This window comes from Tupaia chinensis, unplaced genomic scaffold, assembly GCF_000334495.1.
Source record: "Tupaia chinensis unplaced genomic scaffold, TupChi_1.0 Scaffold000561_1, whole genome shotgun sequence".
NCBI classification, from domain to species: Eukaryota; Metazoa; Chordata; class Mammalia; order Scandentia; family Tupaiidae; genus Tupaia; species Tupaia belangeri.
The window spans coordinates 3,068,200-3,089,545 of record NW_006160074.1 but is presented as its reverse complement, the minus strand read 5'-3'; the positions used below and the strand labels follow the sequence as shown (position 1 = coordinate 3,089,545).

At 43.8% G+C, this 21,346-nt stretch overlaps 1 protein-coding gene and 1 pseudogene across 7 annotated transcripts in view; both read right to left on the bottom strand.

Moving 5' to 3' along the window:
- ATG13 (autophagy related 13) overlaps positions 1 to 21,346 on the bottom strand; it is a 66,613-nt gene that overhangs the window by 25,307 nt on the left and 19,960 nt on the right. For all 7 annotated transcript variants that reach the window (XM_006157781.3, XM_006157780.3, XM_006157783.3 and 4 more), the window contains 3 exons: positions 8,594 to 8,675; positions 7,566 to 7,646; positions 6,935 to 7,054 (listed from right to left, as the gene is read on the bottom strand). In XM_006157781.3, the coding sequence (XP_006157843.1) occupies positions 6,935 to 7,054; positions 7,566 to 7,646; positions 8,594 to 8,662 (270 nt within the window). In that variant the 5' untranslated portion in view covers positions 8,663 to 8,675. The remainder of the gene's footprint in view (positions 1 to 6,934; positions 7,055 to 7,565; positions 7,647 to 8,593; positions 8,676 to 21,346) is intronic.
- Positions 2,185 to 2,840, bottom strand: LOC102487184 (PRELI domain containing protein 3B-like; annotated as a pseudogene).

The window sequence follows — 21,346 nt, the reverse complement described above, 5'->3', positions numbered from 1 at the left end:
CCTGCTGGCCCCTACAAATTACTTTTTTTTTTTTTTTTTGGAGAGGTTTTCGCTATAGGGCGTGTGCACTCCCCAGAAAGACAGAGAGAGACAAAAAGCGAGAAATCACACCCCCCAGGAGGGATAGCCATGCCGCAATCCCTTCTCCTCCATTCTCCTCTCAGGATCCTGGGCACGCATGCACACGCGCCCGGCGTGAGTTTAAGCCACCGGATCTGAGACTTGAACCGCGGTAGACTACACGGGAATCCAGCGACATAGCCATTACGCTAACTGCTGGTCCCACAAATTAACATTTTTTTAATACTACACAATTTTTTTTTTCCTTTTTGGAGAGGTTTTTGCTATAGGGTACATGCGCACACCAGAAAGACAGAGACAGAGAGACAGAAAGCGAGAAATCAACCCCCCCCCAGGAGGGTTAGCCACGCTGCAATCCCTTCTCCATTCTCATTTTGGGATCTTGGGCACACATGCACACACACCCAGCATGAGTTTAAGCACCGGGTCCGGGACTCGAACTGCAGTTGACTACACGGGAGTCCAGCAACCTAACCATTACGCCAACTGCTGGTCCCCACAATTTTTCTTTTTAAGTGAGTTCCCTCATGCAAGCCGTCAAGCCTACCATAGGGTAATCGTGTGTATATATAAGAGGTGGCTCTGCTTTGTTTGGAGGTTGGTCCAAGATCATGTAGAATTCCAATGCATGGAAAGGTTTAAAATTCTATCTCACAAAGCTCCAGTATCAATGCTAATTTCCTTATTAGTATTTATTAAAGTACTTATTCAAAAATTGTTAAAGTTTCTTTTTCTAGAGAATTATTTAACTTCATTTATTATTATTATTTATTATTCAGGTTTTTTTTTTTGGGGGGGAGGTTTTCACTATAGGGTGCATGCGTTCGCCAGACAGATAGAGACAGAGAGATAGAAAGCAAGAAATCACCCCCCCGGGGGGATAGCCACGCCGCAATCCCTTCTTCTCCATTCTCCTCCCGGGATCTTGGGCACGCATGCACACGTGCCTGGCATGAGTCTAAGTCACTGAGTCTAGGACTTGAACCGCAGTTGACTACAATAGGAGTCCAGCAACATAGTCATTATGCTAACTGCTGGTCCCTATTTTCCAGTTTTGATCAGAGACAGACAGAAAGGGGGGTGGGTGGGTGAGAAAACAAGCCACCAGGTCCAGGACATGAATTGTGGTTGGCCAGGTGGGAGTCCAGCGCCTTTAAGTACCATGCCACCTGCTGGCTCCCAAAATTGTTAAATTTTCACGTAAGTGCTGGAACCCTCAAAATTAATCATTTCAAACAATACTCTTTTTCTTTCCTTTTCTTTCTTTCTTCTTCTTTTTTTTTTTTTTTTTGTTATAGAACACATGCACTTGTGAGGAGAAAGGAGAAAGGGAGGAAAAAGTGAGGCTGCACTCCCAGAGATAGCTGACACACTGCGATCCTTCCCCTCCAGTCTCCGGTCAGGATCTTGGGCATGCACACACCCGCCTGTGTGTTTTCATGCCTCCAGGTCCAGGACTTGAATAGCGCAGCCGGCCACGTGGGATCCAGAACCTTAATCTGCACACCACCTGCTGGCCCCAGGACACTCATTTCAGATGACCCTTTTTATTTAGAAGCCCTGCATCCCTTTGTTTTCACCAAAATAAAGCCTTACTTCAGCTTAGTAAAAGAACTCAAACTAAAATATAGTTGTACCTTTTTAAAAGAATATTTTATTTAACTTTATTTATTATTTATTTATTTTAATTTGACCAGAGAGGGATAGAGTGAGAAAAAGAGAGAGAGAAAGTGAGAGAGTAAGTCACCAGGTCCAGGTCTCAAACCACAGTCGGCCCATGTGGGAGTCTAACGCCCTTAACTACCACACCAGCCTGCCAGCCCCTATACCTGTAGTTCTTAAATAACAAATAAGGAGCCAGCACATGGCATAGTAGTTATATCGCTGGCCTCCCACATGGCCAACCACAGTTCAAGTCCCAGACCTGGTGGCTCGAAACTCATGCTGGGTGTGCGTGCATGCATTCCCAAAGTCCCAGGAGGAGAATAGCAGAAACAGGACTACAGCATGGCCATCCCTTCTTGGGGGTGATTTCTCAATTTCCCTCTCACTGTCTCTGTCTCTTTCTCTCCAGTGAGCACATGAGCCCTAAGGTAAAAAAAAAAAAACTTCTACCAAAAAATTTAAAAAAGAGAAAAAACCATTTTGCCATTTTGGAGAGTCCTGGGAGACCCGATGTTGTACGGCAGCTCTCACTCTCATTTGTTTACGAATGCCGTCATCGATGTTCTTATGCGTCCTCTTGCCAAACCTGTCAATTCTTCAACCTCAGCATTTAATTTATGCATTACCCATTCCACTGCTTCTCTGCCTTCAGTAGCACTTGAAGGTACCAGACTTGCCATGAGTCCTTGAATGTACTGCTGAGGCTGACTCCTTTAAGAGTGATTATGGCTTCTTAAGTTAAAATAGCTTTTTTGAGGCTGTGGATTATACATAAGTCTCTCATCTACTGAAACCATGTATGTAAATGAAGTATTAGTAGACTTAAGTTCCATCATTCTCTCTAGGGGATGAACCACAGGGTGTTCCTGAAAGAATGTCTTGGTTCTTGCTGCCCCGATAAGAGACTTCGCAATGGAAGGCAGTCCCCACTCTGTGCTGAGCAGTAGTAGGTGGCTGTGCAACTTTCCAGAGAGATCTATGTGTCTGTCTAGCATGTCACCTCCAACCACACTTGGGTTCACAGGATTTGGGTACTTCCGCATTGCAGTTGCTGTAACTGTCTCCCATGAATGGCTGAAGCCAAGGTCCGAGGCTTAAATGTGTATCCTTTATATATATACTTATAAATATGATATTCACTATCATTTAAAAAAGAAAAGAAAGGCTGGGAAAGCAGTTGGCATAATGGCCATGTCGCTGGATTCCTACGTGGTCAACTGCAGTTAGAGTCCTAGATCTAGTGGCTTAAACTCACGCCGGGCACGTGTGCGTGCGTGCCCAAGATCCTGAGAGGAGAATGGAGGAGAAGGGATTGTGGCATGGCCAGCCCCCTGGGGGGTGATTTTTCACTTTCTGTGTCTCTCTGTCTTTCTGGCAAGTGCACGCGGGGGAGAGTAATTCATTAACTGGTAAAAAAAAAAAAAAAAAAAAAAAGAAAGAAAGAAAGAAAGAAAAGAAAACAAAAGAAAGAAAGACAGACATTCCCAACAGGGCCTTTGCACTGCAACCCACTCCTTGCTTCAGTCAGTCCTAGATCATGGGTATGCATGAATGTACTCAGGGAAGTCTCGGCATGTGAACCCATAACCTTCCAATGTGGGTCACAGCACTGTACTGCTGCTGTGCTAGTCTAATCCCTAACATCACTCTTTAATGATATGATGAATATTAAAAATAAGGTATAAAGGGCCGGCAGGTGGCGTGATGGATAGAGGTACTAAATTCCCACATGGCCGACTGTGGTTTCAGTCCTGGACCTTGCAGCTTGCTTTCTCACTTTCCCTTTTTCTCTCCTTCTGGTCAAATTAAAAAAATAAATAAATAAATGGAACTAAAAAAGGAAATAAAGAATTCTTTTTAAAAAAGCGGTAACTAGATAATGGAGAGTATATGAGATGAGTTGAAGTGGTTTCTCTACAACAATCAGAAAAGATTATAATCAGATATCACAGGGCCAGCACCATAGCACAGAAGTTAAACTGCACATGGGAAGGTTCTGGGTTAGCACCCAGATGCTCCCTGAGTATGCCAGGCACACGCCCAGGACCTGGGGCTGGCCGAGGCTAGGGGTGGACTACAGGCGTTATCCCAATGTCCTCTCTCTGTATCTGCTCATAGAAGATATATTTCTCTGCATTTCTGAGGACAAAAGAAATACGTCATGACTTTTCCAATGACCCAATAAATAAATAAGCTAAAAAAAAAGAAAGAGTAGTTTTGAGGCCGGCAGGTGGCATGGCGGTCGGGGCTCTGGATTCACACATAGACAACTATGGTTCAAGTTCCCAATCTGGCAGCTTGCTTTCTCACTTTCCATTTCTCTCTTTCTGCCTCCTTCTGGTCAAATTAAATAATAATAATAGTAGGCCGGTCGTTAAGGGCACTAGATTCCCACGTGGCCAACTGCGGTTCGAGTCTCAGACCTGGTGGCTTGCTTTCTTACTTTCCCTTTCTCTGGTAAAATTAAAAAATAATAACAAATGTAAATAATAAATAATTAGAAAATAAAGAATTAATAAAAATAATAACAGTAACAAATATAGTTAAATAAATAATACTTTAAAAAAAGAGGGACCAGTAGATGGTATAATGGTTACGGCACTGGACTTCCACATAGTGGACTGTGGTTCAAATCCCAGACCTGGTAGCTTAAAAGTCACACAGGGCACATGTGCAAGCATGGCCAAAATGCCAAAAGGAGAATGGAGGAGAAGGAACTGTCTCATGGCCACTCCCCTGGGGGTGATTTCTCACTTTCTGTCTCTCTGTCCATCTCTGTCTCTCTGGCAAGTGCACATGTCCTATAGCAAAAATTTCTAAAAAATTTTTAAATTGTTGTATTTGGTGCTAGGGTTTTCATGGACTAAATATTGATTGTCATACATCTGATAAAAATTCTTTAAGCCTCCTCTATGCTATCCCAGGCAATAAGCCAGGTCCTGAGGACACAGAGGTCACTATTAATTTATATCATGCCTCATTTCATAAAGAATTTGAGAAACTAAAAAAAAAAATTGGGTCATCAGAAAAGTCATGATGCGTTTTTACATAGAAAACCACAGAAAAGTGGCTGGCAGATTGCATGGTGGTGAGGGCAGTGGACACCGACATGGCTGACTGCAGTTCAAGTCCCGCACCTAGAGGCTTGCTTTATCACTTCTCAATCTCTCTCTCTCTCTCTCTCTGTTACACTCTGTTCAAATTTAAAAAATACTAACAATGATGATTAATACAATTAAATAAAAGAATTCTTTTAAAAAGTACAATTGCCTATCATAAAAAAATAAAAACATGATTTCCCCAACAATTCAATATATAAGATGTGGCACAGCTACTGACCTGGAAAAGATTAACTGAAGAAATATAATAGCCTGGGGACCAGCAGTTAGCGTACTGGCTATGTCCCTGGACTGCCATGTAGTCAACCACAGTTTGAGTCTCAGACCCAGTGGCTTAAACTCACGCTGGGTGCATGTGCATGCGTGCCCAAGATCCCGAGAGGAGAATGAAGGAGAAGAGATTGAGGCGTGGCCATCCCTCCTGGGGGGTGATTTCTCGTTTTTTGTCTCTCTCTGTCTTTCTGGTGCGTGCACACGCCCTATAGCAAAAAAAAAAAAAAAAAGATAGCTCTGCTACACTGCAAAGTGCCCTGCTTGTTTGGTGCGGCTGGAAGCAGAGTTCAGTAATTTGACTGACGTCAGTCAGCTGGGGCCTGAACTTGGTTCCCTGTAACTCCAAACTCCATGTCCATTTACTATACCATACAGTCTCACAATCGACTTGGGAATGTAGAGTAATAAATACACAAGTAGCAGCATGCACCTCAACCCTAACACAAGTAACATGAGCAAATACATGACAGGAATCACAATGGAGGGCCAGCAGGTGGCGCAGAGCTTAAGGTGGCTACATCCCATATGGCTGACAGGGGGTTGAGTCCTGAACCTGATGGCTTAGAAAATCACACTGGGCGCATATGAGTGTATGCCCAAAATCTCAAGAGGAGAATGCAGGAGAAGGGACTGTGGTGGGTAATTTCTTACTTTTCCCCTCTCTCTGGAGTGAGTACACATACCCTATGGCAAACTGAAAAAAAAAAAAAATCACAATACATTCTAAACCAAGGTGCACATCATACTAAGTTATTGTACTCTATATACAGGCTGGGACCACATGGGAGGTCTGGGTTCAATTCCTGATGCAACCTAAAAGGCCAGCCATGGTGGCATGTGCCTGGGATGACAGCGACTCAGCAGGCTGAGCATGAAGGCTGGCCAAGGCAACACATGTCTGAAAAGAACCCGGGGGCCGGATGGTGGCACAGCAGTAACCAAATGCTCGGTGCCTCTGAACTGCATGGGAGCATTCTGGGTTCATGTCCAGAAACTTCCTCAACATGCCAGGCAGGTACATGAACACAATCTAGGACTGAAGCCGGAGGTAGATTAAGTGATGGGGACCCTGTTGTGGGTGCCAGTCTCACTCTCTCTCTCTTTCTCTTTCTTGCTCACTCATGGAAGAAAGAAAAATTTTAAAAAAATTGGGAGGCCAGCCTGTGGTCTGGTTGTTAATGGAGCTGATCAATGGTTCAAGTCTCAAACCTAGCAGCTTGAAAAATTTGACAGGCACAGGTACTCGCATGTCCAAAATCTCAACAGGATGGAGAAATGGAGAAAGGATTACAGCATGACCATTCCCAATTGGGGGGTGAGGAGTGGGGAGTACGGTGTTTTCTCTTCTTCCCTCCCTGTCTCTGGTAAGCACACACACACTCTCTAATGAATTTTAAATAAATAAAAATAAGCTGGATGTGGGGGTACATGCCTGTATTTCTAGTTGGGAAGCTAATGCACGAGGATCGCAACACCGAGACCCTATCTTAAAATACACACAGACAAGATCGTAAGTTCTAATCTTGAGATAAATAAACAGAGCACTACAGAAAGTCCAAAAAGAGCAATTCCCTTTTCTACTTCAAGGGCAAGATTTTCTAGAACATCCGATAAACAGAAACATATCACAGGAAGAAGAGGGCCAAGAAGGTCATTCCATATAGTTGAAAGAGTAAGTACAGAGCCACGACCCCTTCAGAGAATGGTGAGTTCAGACAGGGAAGGTGTACGTGTAAGGCTGAGAAATGAGCTGGGGTGCCTGGAGAGCCAAGACACCTTTCCAGCCACAGCCTTACCTCCGAAGTCTTGAGTGAGATCTCCACACACATGGACCTCCCAACGGCAGGCAGCTGCCCTGCCAGGGCCTTCTTTGCTTCATGTGTAACCTCGGGGATGTCTTTGATTGCTAAATTGAACTAGAAAACAAAAGGGACTTTTGCATGAAACTCACAAGAAACGTTATGGAAATACAAAGTACTACGAGAGGTAATGCAGCCTTCAAGTGATTTGAGGAAGGAGACATCCATTCACTTCTCTCTTTCCATAAGAGAGACCCTGCATCAAAGCTTCAAACCTCAGACTGAAAAAGCTAGTTGCTCATGTCACTGGCTAACAGGTATGATTTGTGTCTTCTCAGGACTTAGCTTAGGACTTAGGACTGAGCTTCTCCTGTATCATAGCAGAAAGTTAACGATCAAATAAATACAAGACTAATATTCAACAAGGAATAAACTTTTCAAGTGAAAGGCTTAAACTGCAATGAAATATCTCTCCTTCCTCCTTCCACCTCCTGCAATGAAATATTTTAATATTACGATTTAGAAATACTATAAATAGTATTCCTTAATACTGATCTTGAGAACTATTCACATTCATTCCTTGTGATAAACACCAAAGTATACCCCTTAGCAAAGAGTAAGATTTTACCCAATCTGAACCCGTTGGGGATGAAGATGAACGAGTGCAAATCTTTTCACCAAGTCGAGCCTGGACAATCACTTGGACAGTCTAAAAAAAAGGAAACAAAAAGATAAGGAGTTCTAATAACCTGATTAGGCTCCTGATCAGGGTTAGAAACCTCAATACGAAGTTAAGAAGATGCCAATCAATCATAACTACACTCGAGAGAGGACAGAATTTTAACACTCAAGAACAGTGAGAAAAAACACTACACACACAAAATAATATAAACATTCCTGAGGGTACACTGTCGACCACTGAAAGGAGTTACAGTTTGAGGCTTGAAATCTATAACATTGTCACATGGCAGAACAGAAAGCTGCATATGGCAGCTGTGACATTCGTAAGAAACAATTACAACTGTGGGTTTAAATGCTCACTGCCACAAACTTACATCATCATAGTAGGTTTTAAGCAAGAATTGTATAATTCCTTATATCATTTAAACCATATGGCAAAAGTCTTCCAAATAATTTACAACTGGAATTGATTGCATAGGTCGTTTTAGCACGGCCATGATCGAGAGGACAGAACGATGGAGGCGGAAATGACTTAGGTAAATAGAGCACCCCAAATTCACTTTTAACTCCCCATTTGCCAGAAGAGAACAATAAATGGAAGTTGGACACTTTTAGGATTAGCTGAAACTTAGGAAAAGATGCCTGAAATGCTGCCCATTCCAGTTCACAGTCTCTGTTCTCACCCCAAGGGAACGTACTGTGCCAATGACCTGGCATAACAGTTTGACATTTCTACAAACCGCCTTACAAAAAAAAGTTTTTGAACACGTAGCTGTGGAAAATTGGAAGCTACTTTTTAGTTACACCCCCAATGCCACCCCCACGTTTCACAGTTTGGTTTACAATGGACAGAAGTAGCCCTTAAAATGGGCAAGCTGCAAGCTGTTAGGCTACATTTCCAGAAAGGGTTCTCAAAAGGGAGAAGCATGGAAGTTATTTTGAACAGTTCTAGGCTCAAGAAAATAGACATATTACCTTGAGGGCAAAAAATTTAATAAACTTGTCCAGGTCCTTTCTGTCTTGAGAATTGAGATCAGTTTCCATTGCCTATAGGAATCTAAACCAAAAACAAACAGAACAAAAAGTCATGAAAAATGAGATTAATACCATTGAAAGGGGACTTTTCACATCAAAGTAGACAGAGATGGTTATTTTCTACTAGCTATAGATAACCATGCCGAGTGGGAAGAAAAAAAATTCTTTTAACTAAAGAATACAAAAAAAAAAAATTAAGATGCTATCTCTTGAGGAAAGTAAACTTCACAAAGAGCTATATCTAAGAATCTAAAAAATGGGGACCAGCAGTTGGCATAATGGCTATGTTGCTGGACTCCCACGCAGTAGACCATGGTTTGAGTTCTGGACCCAGTGGCTTAAACTCACACCGGGCGCGTGTGTGTGCATGCCCAAGATTCCAAGAGGAGAATGGAGGAAAAGGGATTGCAGCATGGTCATCTCCCTGGGGGGTTGATTTCTCACTTTCTGTCTCTCTGTCTCTGTCTTTCTGGCGAGTGCATGTGCCCTATAGCAAACACCTCTCAAAAAAAAAGATGAAAAAATGGATGAGGATACTCTAACTGAATCTGAAATTTTTAGCTTTAAAAAGGACTTTTCTATTAAAAATTTTCAGACGATTTTTTTCTTTTTTCTTTCCTTTTAATGACATAGGACACACACTTTTGCCAGAGACACAGAGACAAGGAGAGAGAGAAAGTATCCCCAAGCGGGGATGGCCAAGCCATAATCCTGTAAGACTAAATTTTTTTTATCTGTCAGAGGACTTATGTGCTTGCCAGAGAGTGACGAGAGACAGAAAAAACCTCCAGGAGGGGCGTAGTGAGGCTTCAATCCCTGCTCTTCTATTTTTACATCTTGCTGGGACTCGGGCACACATCCAGGCATGATTGGAGTGTTTTCAAGCCACAAGGGCTGGGGTTTGAACCACATAGTCATGTGGGAGCTGGGTCCCTTAATCACAAGACTGGTCCAAGGACTAATTTTTGTTTGTCTGTTTGTTATAGGGCGCATGCGCTCACCAGACAGACAGAAAACAAGAAATCATCCTCCAGGGGGGATGGCCAGGCAGCAATCCCTTCTCTTCCAGACACCTATCGGGATTTGGGGCATGCAAGCACACACCCTTGGTGGGAGTTTTAAGTCGCCAGGTCTGAGACTCAAACCCCATTGGACTATGTGGGGGAGTCCAGCAGCTTATCTATTACGCCATCTGTTGGTCCCAGGATTAAGTTTTTGTTTTTGTTTCTGTTTTTAAAGTATTATTCTATTTAACTTTATTTATTGTTATTTTCTAGTTTGAACAGAGAGAGAAAGAGGGAAAATGAGAAAACAAGCCACCAGGTCCGGGACTTGAACCGTGATCAGCCTTGTGGGAGTCCAGCACTCTTAACAACCATGTCACCTGCTGGCCCTGTTAGGACCAAGTTTTAATAAGACAAAAATTTTGTTAAACACATATTAAATGAATTAATTTACATTACTTCTAAAAGTCCCCACATCACTTTAACTTGTGGGAGTTGTAAACTCTTCTAGAGAGTCTGGGGCCAGCAGGTGACATGGTGGTTAAGGGTGCTGGACTCCCACATGGCCGAACATGGTTTGAGTTCAGGGCCTGGCAGCTTGCTTTCTGACTTTCTCTCTCTCTCTTCTCTGGCTTGCTCTGTTTCTCTCTGGTCAAATTTAAATAAATAAACAAAGTTAAATAAAATAATTCTTTAAAAACAACAACAAAGGGACCAGCAGTTAGCATAATGGCTATGTCACTGGACTCCCATGTAGTCGACCGTGGTTTGCATCCCGGACCTGGTGGCTTAAAACTCATGCGGGGCGCGTGTGTGTGCGTGCCCAAGATCCCGAGAGGAGAATGGAGGAGAAGGGACTGCGGCGTGGCCATCCCCCCTGGGGGGTGATTTCTCGCTTTCTGTTTCTATGTCTCTCTCTGTCTGGCGAGCACACACACCCTACAGCAAATAAACCTCTCAAAAAAATTTAAAAAAAAATAAAAACAACAACAACAAAACCCTGGGACCAGCAGGTGAGCAGGTGGCGTGGTGGTTAAGGTGCTGGACACTGCCACATGGCTGACCATGGTTCAAGTCCTGGACCTGATGGCTTGTTTTCTCACTTTCTCTCTCTCTGATCAAATAAAATAAATGAATGAATAAATAAAATTAAATAAATAATTCTTTTAAAAAGAAAAGAAAAACCAGAGGCCCTACTGACAAGAAAAGTCATTTCTCCAAAAAAAATGTGCACATACAAAAATGTTTGCATGTGGGAACCAGCAGTTAGCGTAATGGCTATGTCGCTAGACTCCCACGTAGTCGACCGCAGTTCGCATCCTGGACCTGGTGGCTTAAAACTCACGCTGGGCGCGTGTGTGTGCGTGCCCAAGATCCCGAGAGGAGAATGGAGGAGAAGGGATTGTGGTGTGACCATCCCCCCTGGGGGGTGATTTCTCGCTTTCTGTCTCTGTGTCTCTCTCTGTCTGGCGAGCACATGCGCCCTATAGTGAAAAACCTCTCCAAAAAAGAAAAAAATGTTTGCATGTCATTTCAGTGGGTTTCATGGAGCATATCATAAATGTCTTTCCTATATGTTGAACAGTTTTGGATGAGCTGACAGGAAGAAGAGCGTTTAGGAAGAGAAGAGCATAAACAAAGAGATAACCAATAGGGAGCAGACCAGGTTTAGAAGTACTACGTGTCCATGGATCAGCAGATGGCATAATGTCTCTGAACTCCCACATGGTTGACCTGGCTGAGTCTCAGACCCAGTGGCTTGAAACACACCAGATGCGTGGACATGCATGCTCAAAATCGCAAGAGACTGAAGGAGAAGGGACTGTGGCGTGGACAGCGCCCCACTGGGGGATTTCTCGCTTTCTGACTCTGTGTCTCTCTGTCTTTCTGGTGAATTCATGCACCTTATAGCAAAAACCTCTTTAAAAAAAAAAGAGGAGTCAGCAGGCGGCGTAGTGGTTAAAGGTGCTGGACTCCCACATGGTCAACTACAGTTCAAGTCCCAGACCTGGTGGCTTGCTTTCTCACTTTCCCTCCCTCTCACTGATCAAACTAGAAAACAATAATAATAATAAATAAAGTTAAATAAAATAATTCTAAGAAAGACAGACAAACAGACAAAGTGTTCTAGTTTTCCAAAGGACTGGGTATGGACTGGCTAGGCCAAACCATGAGAGTCTGTAATACAATGCAAGACTCTGATCCGCAGCCAGTGAGCCAGGGAGGGAGCCCACTCAAGGCTTCTGCGAGGAAGTAACACAATCTTTTTTTTATATCACCCAAATGGTGTTCTAGAAATACAGCCTCACTGGCATAATGCAGAGCAGTTTCAAGTTAAGAAGCAGGAGGAGCCTGCCTCATGGTCTAGTAGTCAGGGGAGCTGGATCCTGCACAGCTGACCACATGGTTTGAAACCTGGCCCTGGTGGCTTGAAACGCATGCCAGGTGCATGTGCAGATGTGCCCAAAGTACCGATGGAACGGAGATATGGAAGAGAGGGTATTATGGCAAGGCCGCATCCCGTGGGGAGAAGGGTGGTTTCTACCTCTCCCTCTCTATCTCTCTGGTGAGCATACGGGACCTCCGGCAAAAGGAAAATAAAGTAAAATATGCAGAGAAGCCAGTTAGATCCTTGGCAACGCTTCACGCTAAGAGGCGAGATGGTGGTGCAGCAGTAAGAAGCAACGCTCTGTGAGGCTGACCCACAGGGGAGGGCTGCTGTGGTTCGAAACCTCCCCGAATGTGCAGGGCAGGCACGTGCCAGTGATCCGGGGCTGGCTGAAGTTGGGGGTGGATCACAGTGTGGATCCTGTTGGGTGGCCCGGCAGGTGGCATGATGGTTAAGGGTGCTGTACTCCCACGTGGCCCCACGAATCGAGTCCTGGACCTGGCGACTTGCTTTCTCACTTTCCCTCTCTCTCTCTGTCCCTCTCTGGTCAAATTAAAATGGACAAATAAATACAATAAAGTTAAATAAAAATAATTCTTTTAATAAAAGAGATCCTGTTAGGAGTACCTGTCTCTTTGTCTCTCTCTTGCTCAAAGAATAAATGAACTTTGGGGCCAGCAGTTGGCATAATGGCTATGTCACTGAACTCCCACGTAGTTGACTGTGGCTTGAGTCCTGGACCTGGTGGCTTAAACTCACACCAGGTGTGTGTGCGTGCGTGCCCAATATGCTGAAACGAGAATACAGGAGAAGGGATTGCGGCATGGCCATCCCCTGGGAGGTGATTTCCCAATTTCTGTCTCTTTCTGTCTTTCTAGTGAGTGCACGTGCGCTTTAGCAAAAAAAAAAAAAAACTCTCAAAAAAAAAATAAATGAACTTCATTATTTATTTATTTAGAGGTTTTTGCCCTAGGGCACATGTACTTGCCAGAAAGAGAGAAAAAGAGACAGTGAGAGAGAAAATGAGAAATCACCCCCCGAGGGAGGATGGCCACGCTGCAATCTCTTCTCCATTTTCCTCCAGGGATATTGGGCATGCATGCACACGCCCAGCATAATTTTCAAGTCACCGAGTTCAAGACTTGAACTGTGGTTGGACATGTATAAGTACAGCATGCAACTGCTATGCAATCTGCCTGCCACAGTAAATAAACTTTAAAAGAGTTGGCCCCGGGCTGGCCCCCTGACCTGATGGCTGAGGTTGACAGATCCCACACAACTGACTGTGCAGTTCAAGTCCTGGCCTCAGCAGGTTGGAAAACAGGTCAGACACATGAGCAAATGTACCCCAAATACCAGTGGGGTAAAGAAATGTTAGAATGGAAGAAAAGAGATTGCAGCACAACCACACCCCGCTTGAGGGTGCTTTCTTCCTCTCTTTCTATCTCTCTCTAGTGAGCACCCCAGTCCTCTGACAAAAAAAAAAAAAAAAAAAAAAAATCTATATGTTGATTACAAACCCTCTTTTTGTTCGGTTTTGTTTTTTAAATTGGCAGAGGGTTCATTCACTTACCAGAGCAAGAGATGGAGAGGGAGAAGCACCCCTCATTGAAGCATTTCCTCCATTGCTCCATCCTATCCATGCACATATGCGCAATGTGATTTTCAAGCCTCTAGCGGTAGAACCTTGAACCTGTCAGCCATATGGGACCCGGTTCCCTTAACTACTAGGCTGCAGGACTGGCTTATAACGCTATTAGCTTTTGCCCTTATCTCCAGCTTAGGACCAGCTGGATAAAGTCAATTACGTACTCCCAACCAATTATATAGGGACCGTGTTTCCTCATGCTAGTGTTAGCTGCCTCCAATTAGCATCCACATTGTCACTCTGTCTTTCCACCATAAAACTTTCCCATTCCTCCCTCGGTCTCCGAGTCTGACAAATGCAAGTGATGCGTGCGTGCTCAAGATCTTGGGCACATGTACGTGCGTGCCCAAGATCTCAAGAGGAAAATGGAGGAGAAGGGATTGCGGCATGGCCATCCCCCCTGGGGGGTGATTTCTCACTTTCTATCTCTCTGTCTCGTCTGTCTGGCGAGTGCACGCGCCCTATAGCAATAAAACCTCTCCAAAAAAAAAATTTCACTGAGGTGTAACATTCAATAAACAACATACTGAAAGTGTAGCCTGCTATGTTTTCACATGTGTGTCTAATTGTAAAACCATCACCACAAACAGAATAGTGAACATGCCCCTCGTTCCTCAAACATTTCCTCGTTTTCCTTTGGAATCCTCCTTCTAGCCACTCCTTAATCCTGCCTTTCCTAAACAACCATTGATCCCTGTCAGCATTTTCTAGAATTTTATATGAATTAAACTGTATGGGGCCAGCCCATGGCATGGTGGTTAAGGTGGCTGAATCCCACATGGCCAGTCGTGTGACACAAGTCCCAGACCTAGCCGCTTGAGAAACACACTAGCCGTGTGTGTGTGTATGTGTGTGTGTGTCCAGAACCCTGAAAGGAGGGAGAGACAGAAGAGAAAAGATTGCAATGTGAGCATTCCCCATGGCTGGGGGTGGGAGTGGGGGAGTCTCACATTCTCTCTCTTTCTCTCTTCAATGAGTGCATGGCTTGATGACATAATTTTAAAAAAGAAAGAAAGAAAGAAAAAGAAAAACCGCATGTATCCTTTGTCAGACATTTTTTTAACACAATATTCATTTGTTTTGCTTTTTAAAAAAATAATTAGTTTACTTAACTTTATTTATTTATTTATTTTAATTCGACCAGACAGGGACAGAGTGAGAGAGAGGGAAAGGGAAAGTGAAAAAGAAAGCCGCCAGGTCCAGGACTCGAACCATCGTGGGCCATGTGGGAGTCCAGCTCCCTTAACCACCACGCCACTTGCCAATCCCCAGACTTTTTTTTTTTTTTTTTTTTTAGCTAGCACTCACCAGAGAGGCAGAGACAGAGAAAGTAAGAAAGTGAGAAATCAACTCCCAGGAGGGATGGCCACATTGCAATCCCTTCTCCTCCATTCTCCTCTTGGGATTTTGGTATGCATGCACATGCACCCAGCCTGTTTTACAAACCACCAGATCTGAGACTTGATCTGTTCAGTCAACCATGCGGGATCCAGCCACCTTACCCTCCATGCCACCTGCTGGCCTAGTCTATCTGACTTCTTTTATTCAGCATAATTATTTTGAGTTTCTTCCACATTTGTTTTATGTCAATAGTTTATTTATTTTTATTGGTGAGTAGAATTCCTTCCCCTTAGTAAGTTTCTTTGATGACTAGAAAATTTTTTAAAGAATTATTTCATTTAACTTTATTTATTATTGTTATTATTATTTTCTAGTGTGAGCAGAGAGAGACAGAGAAAGAGAGAAAGTGAGAAAGCAAGCTACCAGGTCTGGGACCTGAACCATTGTTGGTTATGTGGCAGTCCAGCACCCTTAATCACCATGCCATCTGCCAGCCTGGACTAGAAGTTATTTTGAACAAAAGCAGAGAATTGAGTTCTCTGTCCCATTATACAACATGGCATGTGGAAAAGCTGAGAAGAGGGATACTAAAGAGAAGAAACCTGAAGCCCAGAATGCTGATGCCAGCAGTTAGGTTAAAAAGGGTGACCCTAAGGCTAAAAAGTCCAAGAAGGGGAAGCCCCAGTGCAGCCAAAATCCACTCTTAGTCCATGACATCGGTAGATACTCCTGATCTGCCACGTACTCCAGAAAAGCTGTGTACAGAGGAAGTACTTGGCCACTAAAGCCAGGATTGGGAAGAAAAAGGAGAAGGTTCTTGCCACTGTCTACAAAACTAGTTGGTGGAAACAAGAATGGTGGTACCTGGGTGGTTAAACTTCGCAAAATGCCTAGGTATTATCCTACTGAAGACGTGCCTCTAAAGCTGTTAAGACTCAGCAAAAAAGTCTTGCAGTCAGCATGTGAGAAAGCTGCAAGTTAGCGTCACTCCTGGGACCGTTCTGATCATTCTCGCTGGTGACACAGAGGAAGAGCAGGTTCCCTGAAGCCGCTGAGCAGTGGCTCGCTACTTGTGACTGGACCTCTGATCCTAAACCTAGTTCCACTACATAGAACACCCCAGAAATCTGTCATCACCACCTCCCCAAAAATTGGTATTAGCAAAGCAAGAATTCCAAAATACCTCACCGATGCTTACTTCAGGAAAAAGAAGCTGCGGAAGCCCAGACACCAGGAAGGTGAGATCTTTGACGTGGAGAAGGAAAAATAAAAGATTATAGAGCAGTGCAAGTTTGAAAAGAAAGCTGTGGACTCACAAATTTTTACCAAAAATCAAAGCTGTTCCTCAGATCCAGGGCTACCTGCGATCTGTGTATGCTCTTCCGGAAGGAGCTTATTCTCACAAATTGGTGTTCTAAATGTCTTGTCAGGAACCTAATTAGGAACCAGCAGTTAGTGTAAAAGGCTATGTCACTGGACTCCCATGTAGTCGACCATGATTCGAGTCCCGGACCCGGTGGCTTAAACTCACGCCGGACACGTGTGTGTGCGTGCCCTAGATCCTAGAGGAGAATGGAGGAGAAGGGACTGTGGCGTGGCCATCCCTCCTGGCGGGTGATTTCTCACTTTCTATCTTTCTCTCTCTCTCTTTCTGGTGAGCCACCAGGCCCCTATAGCAAAAACCTCTCAAAAAAAAAAAAAAAAAGAAAGAAAGAACCTAATTAACTGATTTTATATATGTGTGTATGTGCATTGCATAAAAAGTTGTTAATTTAGTAAGGCCAATCTAATAATATTTCCTTTGATGATCAACACTTTTTTGTGCTCTGTTAAAGAAGTCTTTGCTGGGGGGACCAGCAGTTAGCGTAATAGCTACGTCGCTGGACTCTCAGGTAGTCGACCGCGGTTCGCCTCCCGGGTCCGGTGGCTTAAAACTCACGCCAGGCGCGTGTTCGTGCGTGCCCAAGATCCCGAGAGGAGAACGGAGGAGACGGGATTACGGTGTGGCCATCCCCCCTGGGGGGTGATTTCTCGCTTTCTGTCTCTATGTCTCTCTCTGTCTGGGGAGCGCACATGCCCTATAGCAAAAACCTCTCAAAAAAAAAAGGAAGTCTTTGCTGGTGTCTGCTCTGTTGACTAGAGGATAAGGGACCTAAACCCCACATAGTTGATCACGGTATTAGAATCCCAGCCCCAGCAAATAAGAAAATACACTGGGTGCTGGAACCAGCAGTTAGCGTAATAGCTATGTCACTGGACTCCCATGTAGCCGACTGCGGTTCGAGTCCTGGACCCAGTGGCTTAAACTCACACCAAGCGTATGTGCATGTGAGCCCAAGATTCTGAGAGGAGAATGGAGGAGAAGGGATTGCGGAATGGCCATCCCCCCTTGGGGTGATTTCTTGCTTTCTGTCTCTCTCTTTCTGGTGAGCACACGCACCCTGAAAATGTAGTAGAATATCTTTGTGACTTTGAGACTGGTAAAGTTTTGTTTTGAGTTTTCTGTCAGGTGCGTGCTCACCAGAGAGACAGAAGAGAGAAAGCATCCCTAGCTGAGAGTGACCACACTATAATCCCTTCTCCATGTCTCCATCTTGTCAGTACTGGGGCAGGATCTCACCTGCACCCAGTGTATTTTCTTTTCTTTCTTTCTTTTTTTTGGAGAGGTTTTTGCTATAGGGCAGGTGCGTGCGCAAGATCCCAAGAGGAAAATCGAGGAGAAGGTATTGTGGCATGGCCATCCCCCCTAGAGGGTGATTTCTTACTTTTTGTCTCTGTTTTTCTGGTGAGCACACGTACCCTATAGCAAAAAACTCTCAAAAGTAAATTAATTAATTAAATAAATAAAGGATATCTAAGTAGTTTTCATTTAAATCAAAGGAAAATAAATGATCAAACAATATAATCTGCAGTAAAGGAAAGAGCTGAGAAGAAGGCCAATGGACTTGGCAGGGAGTTGCTAATGACTTCTGAAGGGAGGTTTCTTAGAGTTGTACCAAGTAATGGGTTCAGTTACTTCAGACAGGCAAGCTGTTTTGTTAAAGGATTTTCTCTGGTGGGGGCAGCAGGTGATGTGGTGGTTGAGGTGCTAGACTCCCACACGGCCGACCCCAGTTCCCAGTCTTGGACCTGGTGGCTTGCTTTTTCACTTTCCCTCTCTTTCTTGCTCTCACTCTCTCTCTCTCTCTGGTAATCAAGCGTATGCCCTGGGGACCGGCAGTTAGTGTAATGGCTATGTCGCTGGACCCCCATGTAGTCAACCGCGGTTCGCTTCCTTGACCAAGTGGCTTAAAACACGCCGGGCACGTGTGCATGCATGCCCAAGATCCCGAGAGGAGATGGAGGAGAAGGGATTGCGGTGTGGCCACACCATCCCCCCTAAGGGGTGATTTCTCGCTTTCTGTCTATCTCTGCTTTCTGTCTCTCTCTGTCTGTGGAGCGCACATGCCCTATGGCAAAAAAAAAAAAAAAACCCTCCAAAAAAACAAAGCGTATGCCCTGTAGCAAATTTTAAAAATGATAATGATAAATAAAATTATTAAAAAAGAGAGAGAGTTTTCTCTCAGCTAGTAGGTGGCATGGTGGTTAAGGCAGTGGATTCTCACATGGCTACCAATGGTTTGAGTCCTGAGCCTGGTGGCTTGAAAATCAACAGACCAATCAATCAAGGTTAAAATTTTTTTTTCCCTAGGATTACGGATATTTAAGTACATTTATGAGGAGAAAAAAACAATGAATGAGAAATAAAACGTGGAAGAAATACATGTTGGAATAAGATATTATAGAATAGTCTACTATTATGAAGACCCGAAGTGATTTAAACTATAAAAGAGGTTCCATCATTTATAGGTTTGACATTAAATTATATGCCAACTTTCAGACTTCAGTAATTCTGCTTAAAGAGAACACTCACAAATGCTAAAGTGAAAATAAAAAGACCTTCTCAAGGGTTAAGTAGGTCAAGGCCCTGGAGCAATACAGTAAGTGCGATAAGAGCTGTACTGCCTTCACTTTATACTGAAGAGGGAGTGGTACTCTCACCACCAGGCAGCTCCAATGCAGACATTACAAAGCTGCAATGACTCTTGTGACTTCTGTGTTCAACTGAATGGATTATGTAGCCATAGTTACTGACCTAGAAAGCTAAAGGTGGGTGAGGGAGTTGTTATCTCCTAGGCACCACAGCCCCTGTGGTTCCCTCAGGCTTATCAACCAGGTGGTTAACTCATTGTTTACAATGCAAATGCACATACAATTTACTTTAAGCCTTGCTTTTGGCAAAATTCAGTTTTTGGAATAAAAAAGGAAATTATGTACAAAGATTGAAAAGAGATATAGAGGGACTGGCCCTATAGTCTAGTGGTTGGGGGGTGGATCCTACATGGTCTATCACAGTTCAAATCCCAGCCCTAGTGACTTGATGGGACCAGCAGATGGTGTAATGGCTATATCACTGGACTCCCATGAAGTGACAGCAGTTCAAGTCCCAGACCAGGTGGCTTAAACTCAGGCTGGGCACATGTGCATGCATGCCCAAGATCCCAAGAGGAGAATGGAGCCATCTTCCCTAGGGGGGTCATTTCTCGCCTTCCGTCTCTCTTTCACTCTCTGTCTTTCTGGAGAGTGCATGCGCCCTATAGCAAAAACCTTTCCAAACAAAAAAATCCTTAGTGACTTGAAAAACATGCTAAGCACATGTGTGTATGTGCTGGAAATCTCAACAGGATGGGGAAAGAGAAGGGGCCATGGTGTGACCATGCCCTATGGGTGGGTGTGTTATCCCTCTCCCTTTCTCTGTCTCTGGTAAGCATACGTACCCTCAAGCAAATTAAACAAACAAAAATAAATAAACTATAATTTCAGTCAATATTTTGAAGGGAACTTCTGTTCCAGGAGAGAGTTTATAGACCACTTTATTTACTGGGAAATGAAATTGTTTAGTACACGGAAAGAAGTGTCAAGTAATGAAGACATTCCTTTTCCAAAAAAAGAAACATTCTGGGAAACTAAAATATTAAGTCTTCAGGAAAGTCAAGATGTATTTATCTATGGTTTTCTATGCAAAGGTGTGTCATGACTTCCTGACAACCCGAGGGTATCAGATGGTTAACCAGTATCACCCTACTGTATGTTTCACATAGCTTCTCTACCACAAGTGGGTGGGAACTGGCCCACCGGAAGTCTAGAGAGAACCTCTTACCTGACACTGTATATATATATACAGTCATGCACCACCTAATGACATTCTGATAAAGGGCAGATCACATAAATGAGGTGGTCCCTTGGGAACCAGCAGTTAGCGTAATGGCTATGTCGCTGGACTCCCACGTAGTCTACCGCGGTTGGCGTCCTGGACCCGGTGGCTTAAAACTCACGCCGGGCACGTGTGCGTGCGTGCCCAAGATCCCAAGAGGAGAATGGAGGAGAAGGGATTGCGGCGTGACCATCCCCCCTGGGGGGTGATTTCTCGCTTTCTGTCTCTATGTTTCTGTCTGTCTGGCGAGCGCACGTGCCCTATAGCGAAAAAACCTCTCAATAAAATAAATAAATAAATAAATAAATAAATAAATAAATAAATGAGGTGGTCCCATAAGGAGCATATGGGCTCTGCTTTCTCAGTTTGTGTCAGTACGCTCCATGATGTTCACAGTGACAAGGGCCTAGTGAGTCATTTCTCAGGAAGTATCCTTGGCATGAAGTATCACATGACTGTATTTCACTTTTTTCTTTAGATTTTGCAGAATATTGACTTCCCATATTTCTCATTGCCACTAGTATGTCATAGTAACCAAAATGATTCTCTACATTAAGGGTGAAGACTCCGGCAATGTGGGTTTTAAGGTAATATCTCAATCATTAGGGTCTAGATCAAAGATATAAGGTTTTTAGGTTACCATTCAGTTCCAGTAAAAGCCATTTATCCTCGAGTATTTTAGTTTCTCCTTTACATAGCAACATCTCTGCAAGCTCTTCAAATTCCCTGCCCCTTTCCTGATAATATGCTGAATATGTAAGTTCTTCTGTGCTACTTACAACCTTCACCAATTTTTTTTTTGCCCTATGGACATAACCCAATTACTATATATAGCTTCATACACTTACAGAAAATTTTTGTAGCTCCCACCCACATATATTGGATTAAATACATCAAGTGTCTGATTTTATTTATTTATTTATTTATTTTTGGAGAGGTTCTTTTGCCATAGGGCACATGCGCTCGCCAGACAGACAGAAAAAACACAGAGAGACAGAAAGCGAGAAATCACTCCCCCCCCCCCCAGGGGGGACGGCCACGCGCGAACCCCTACTCC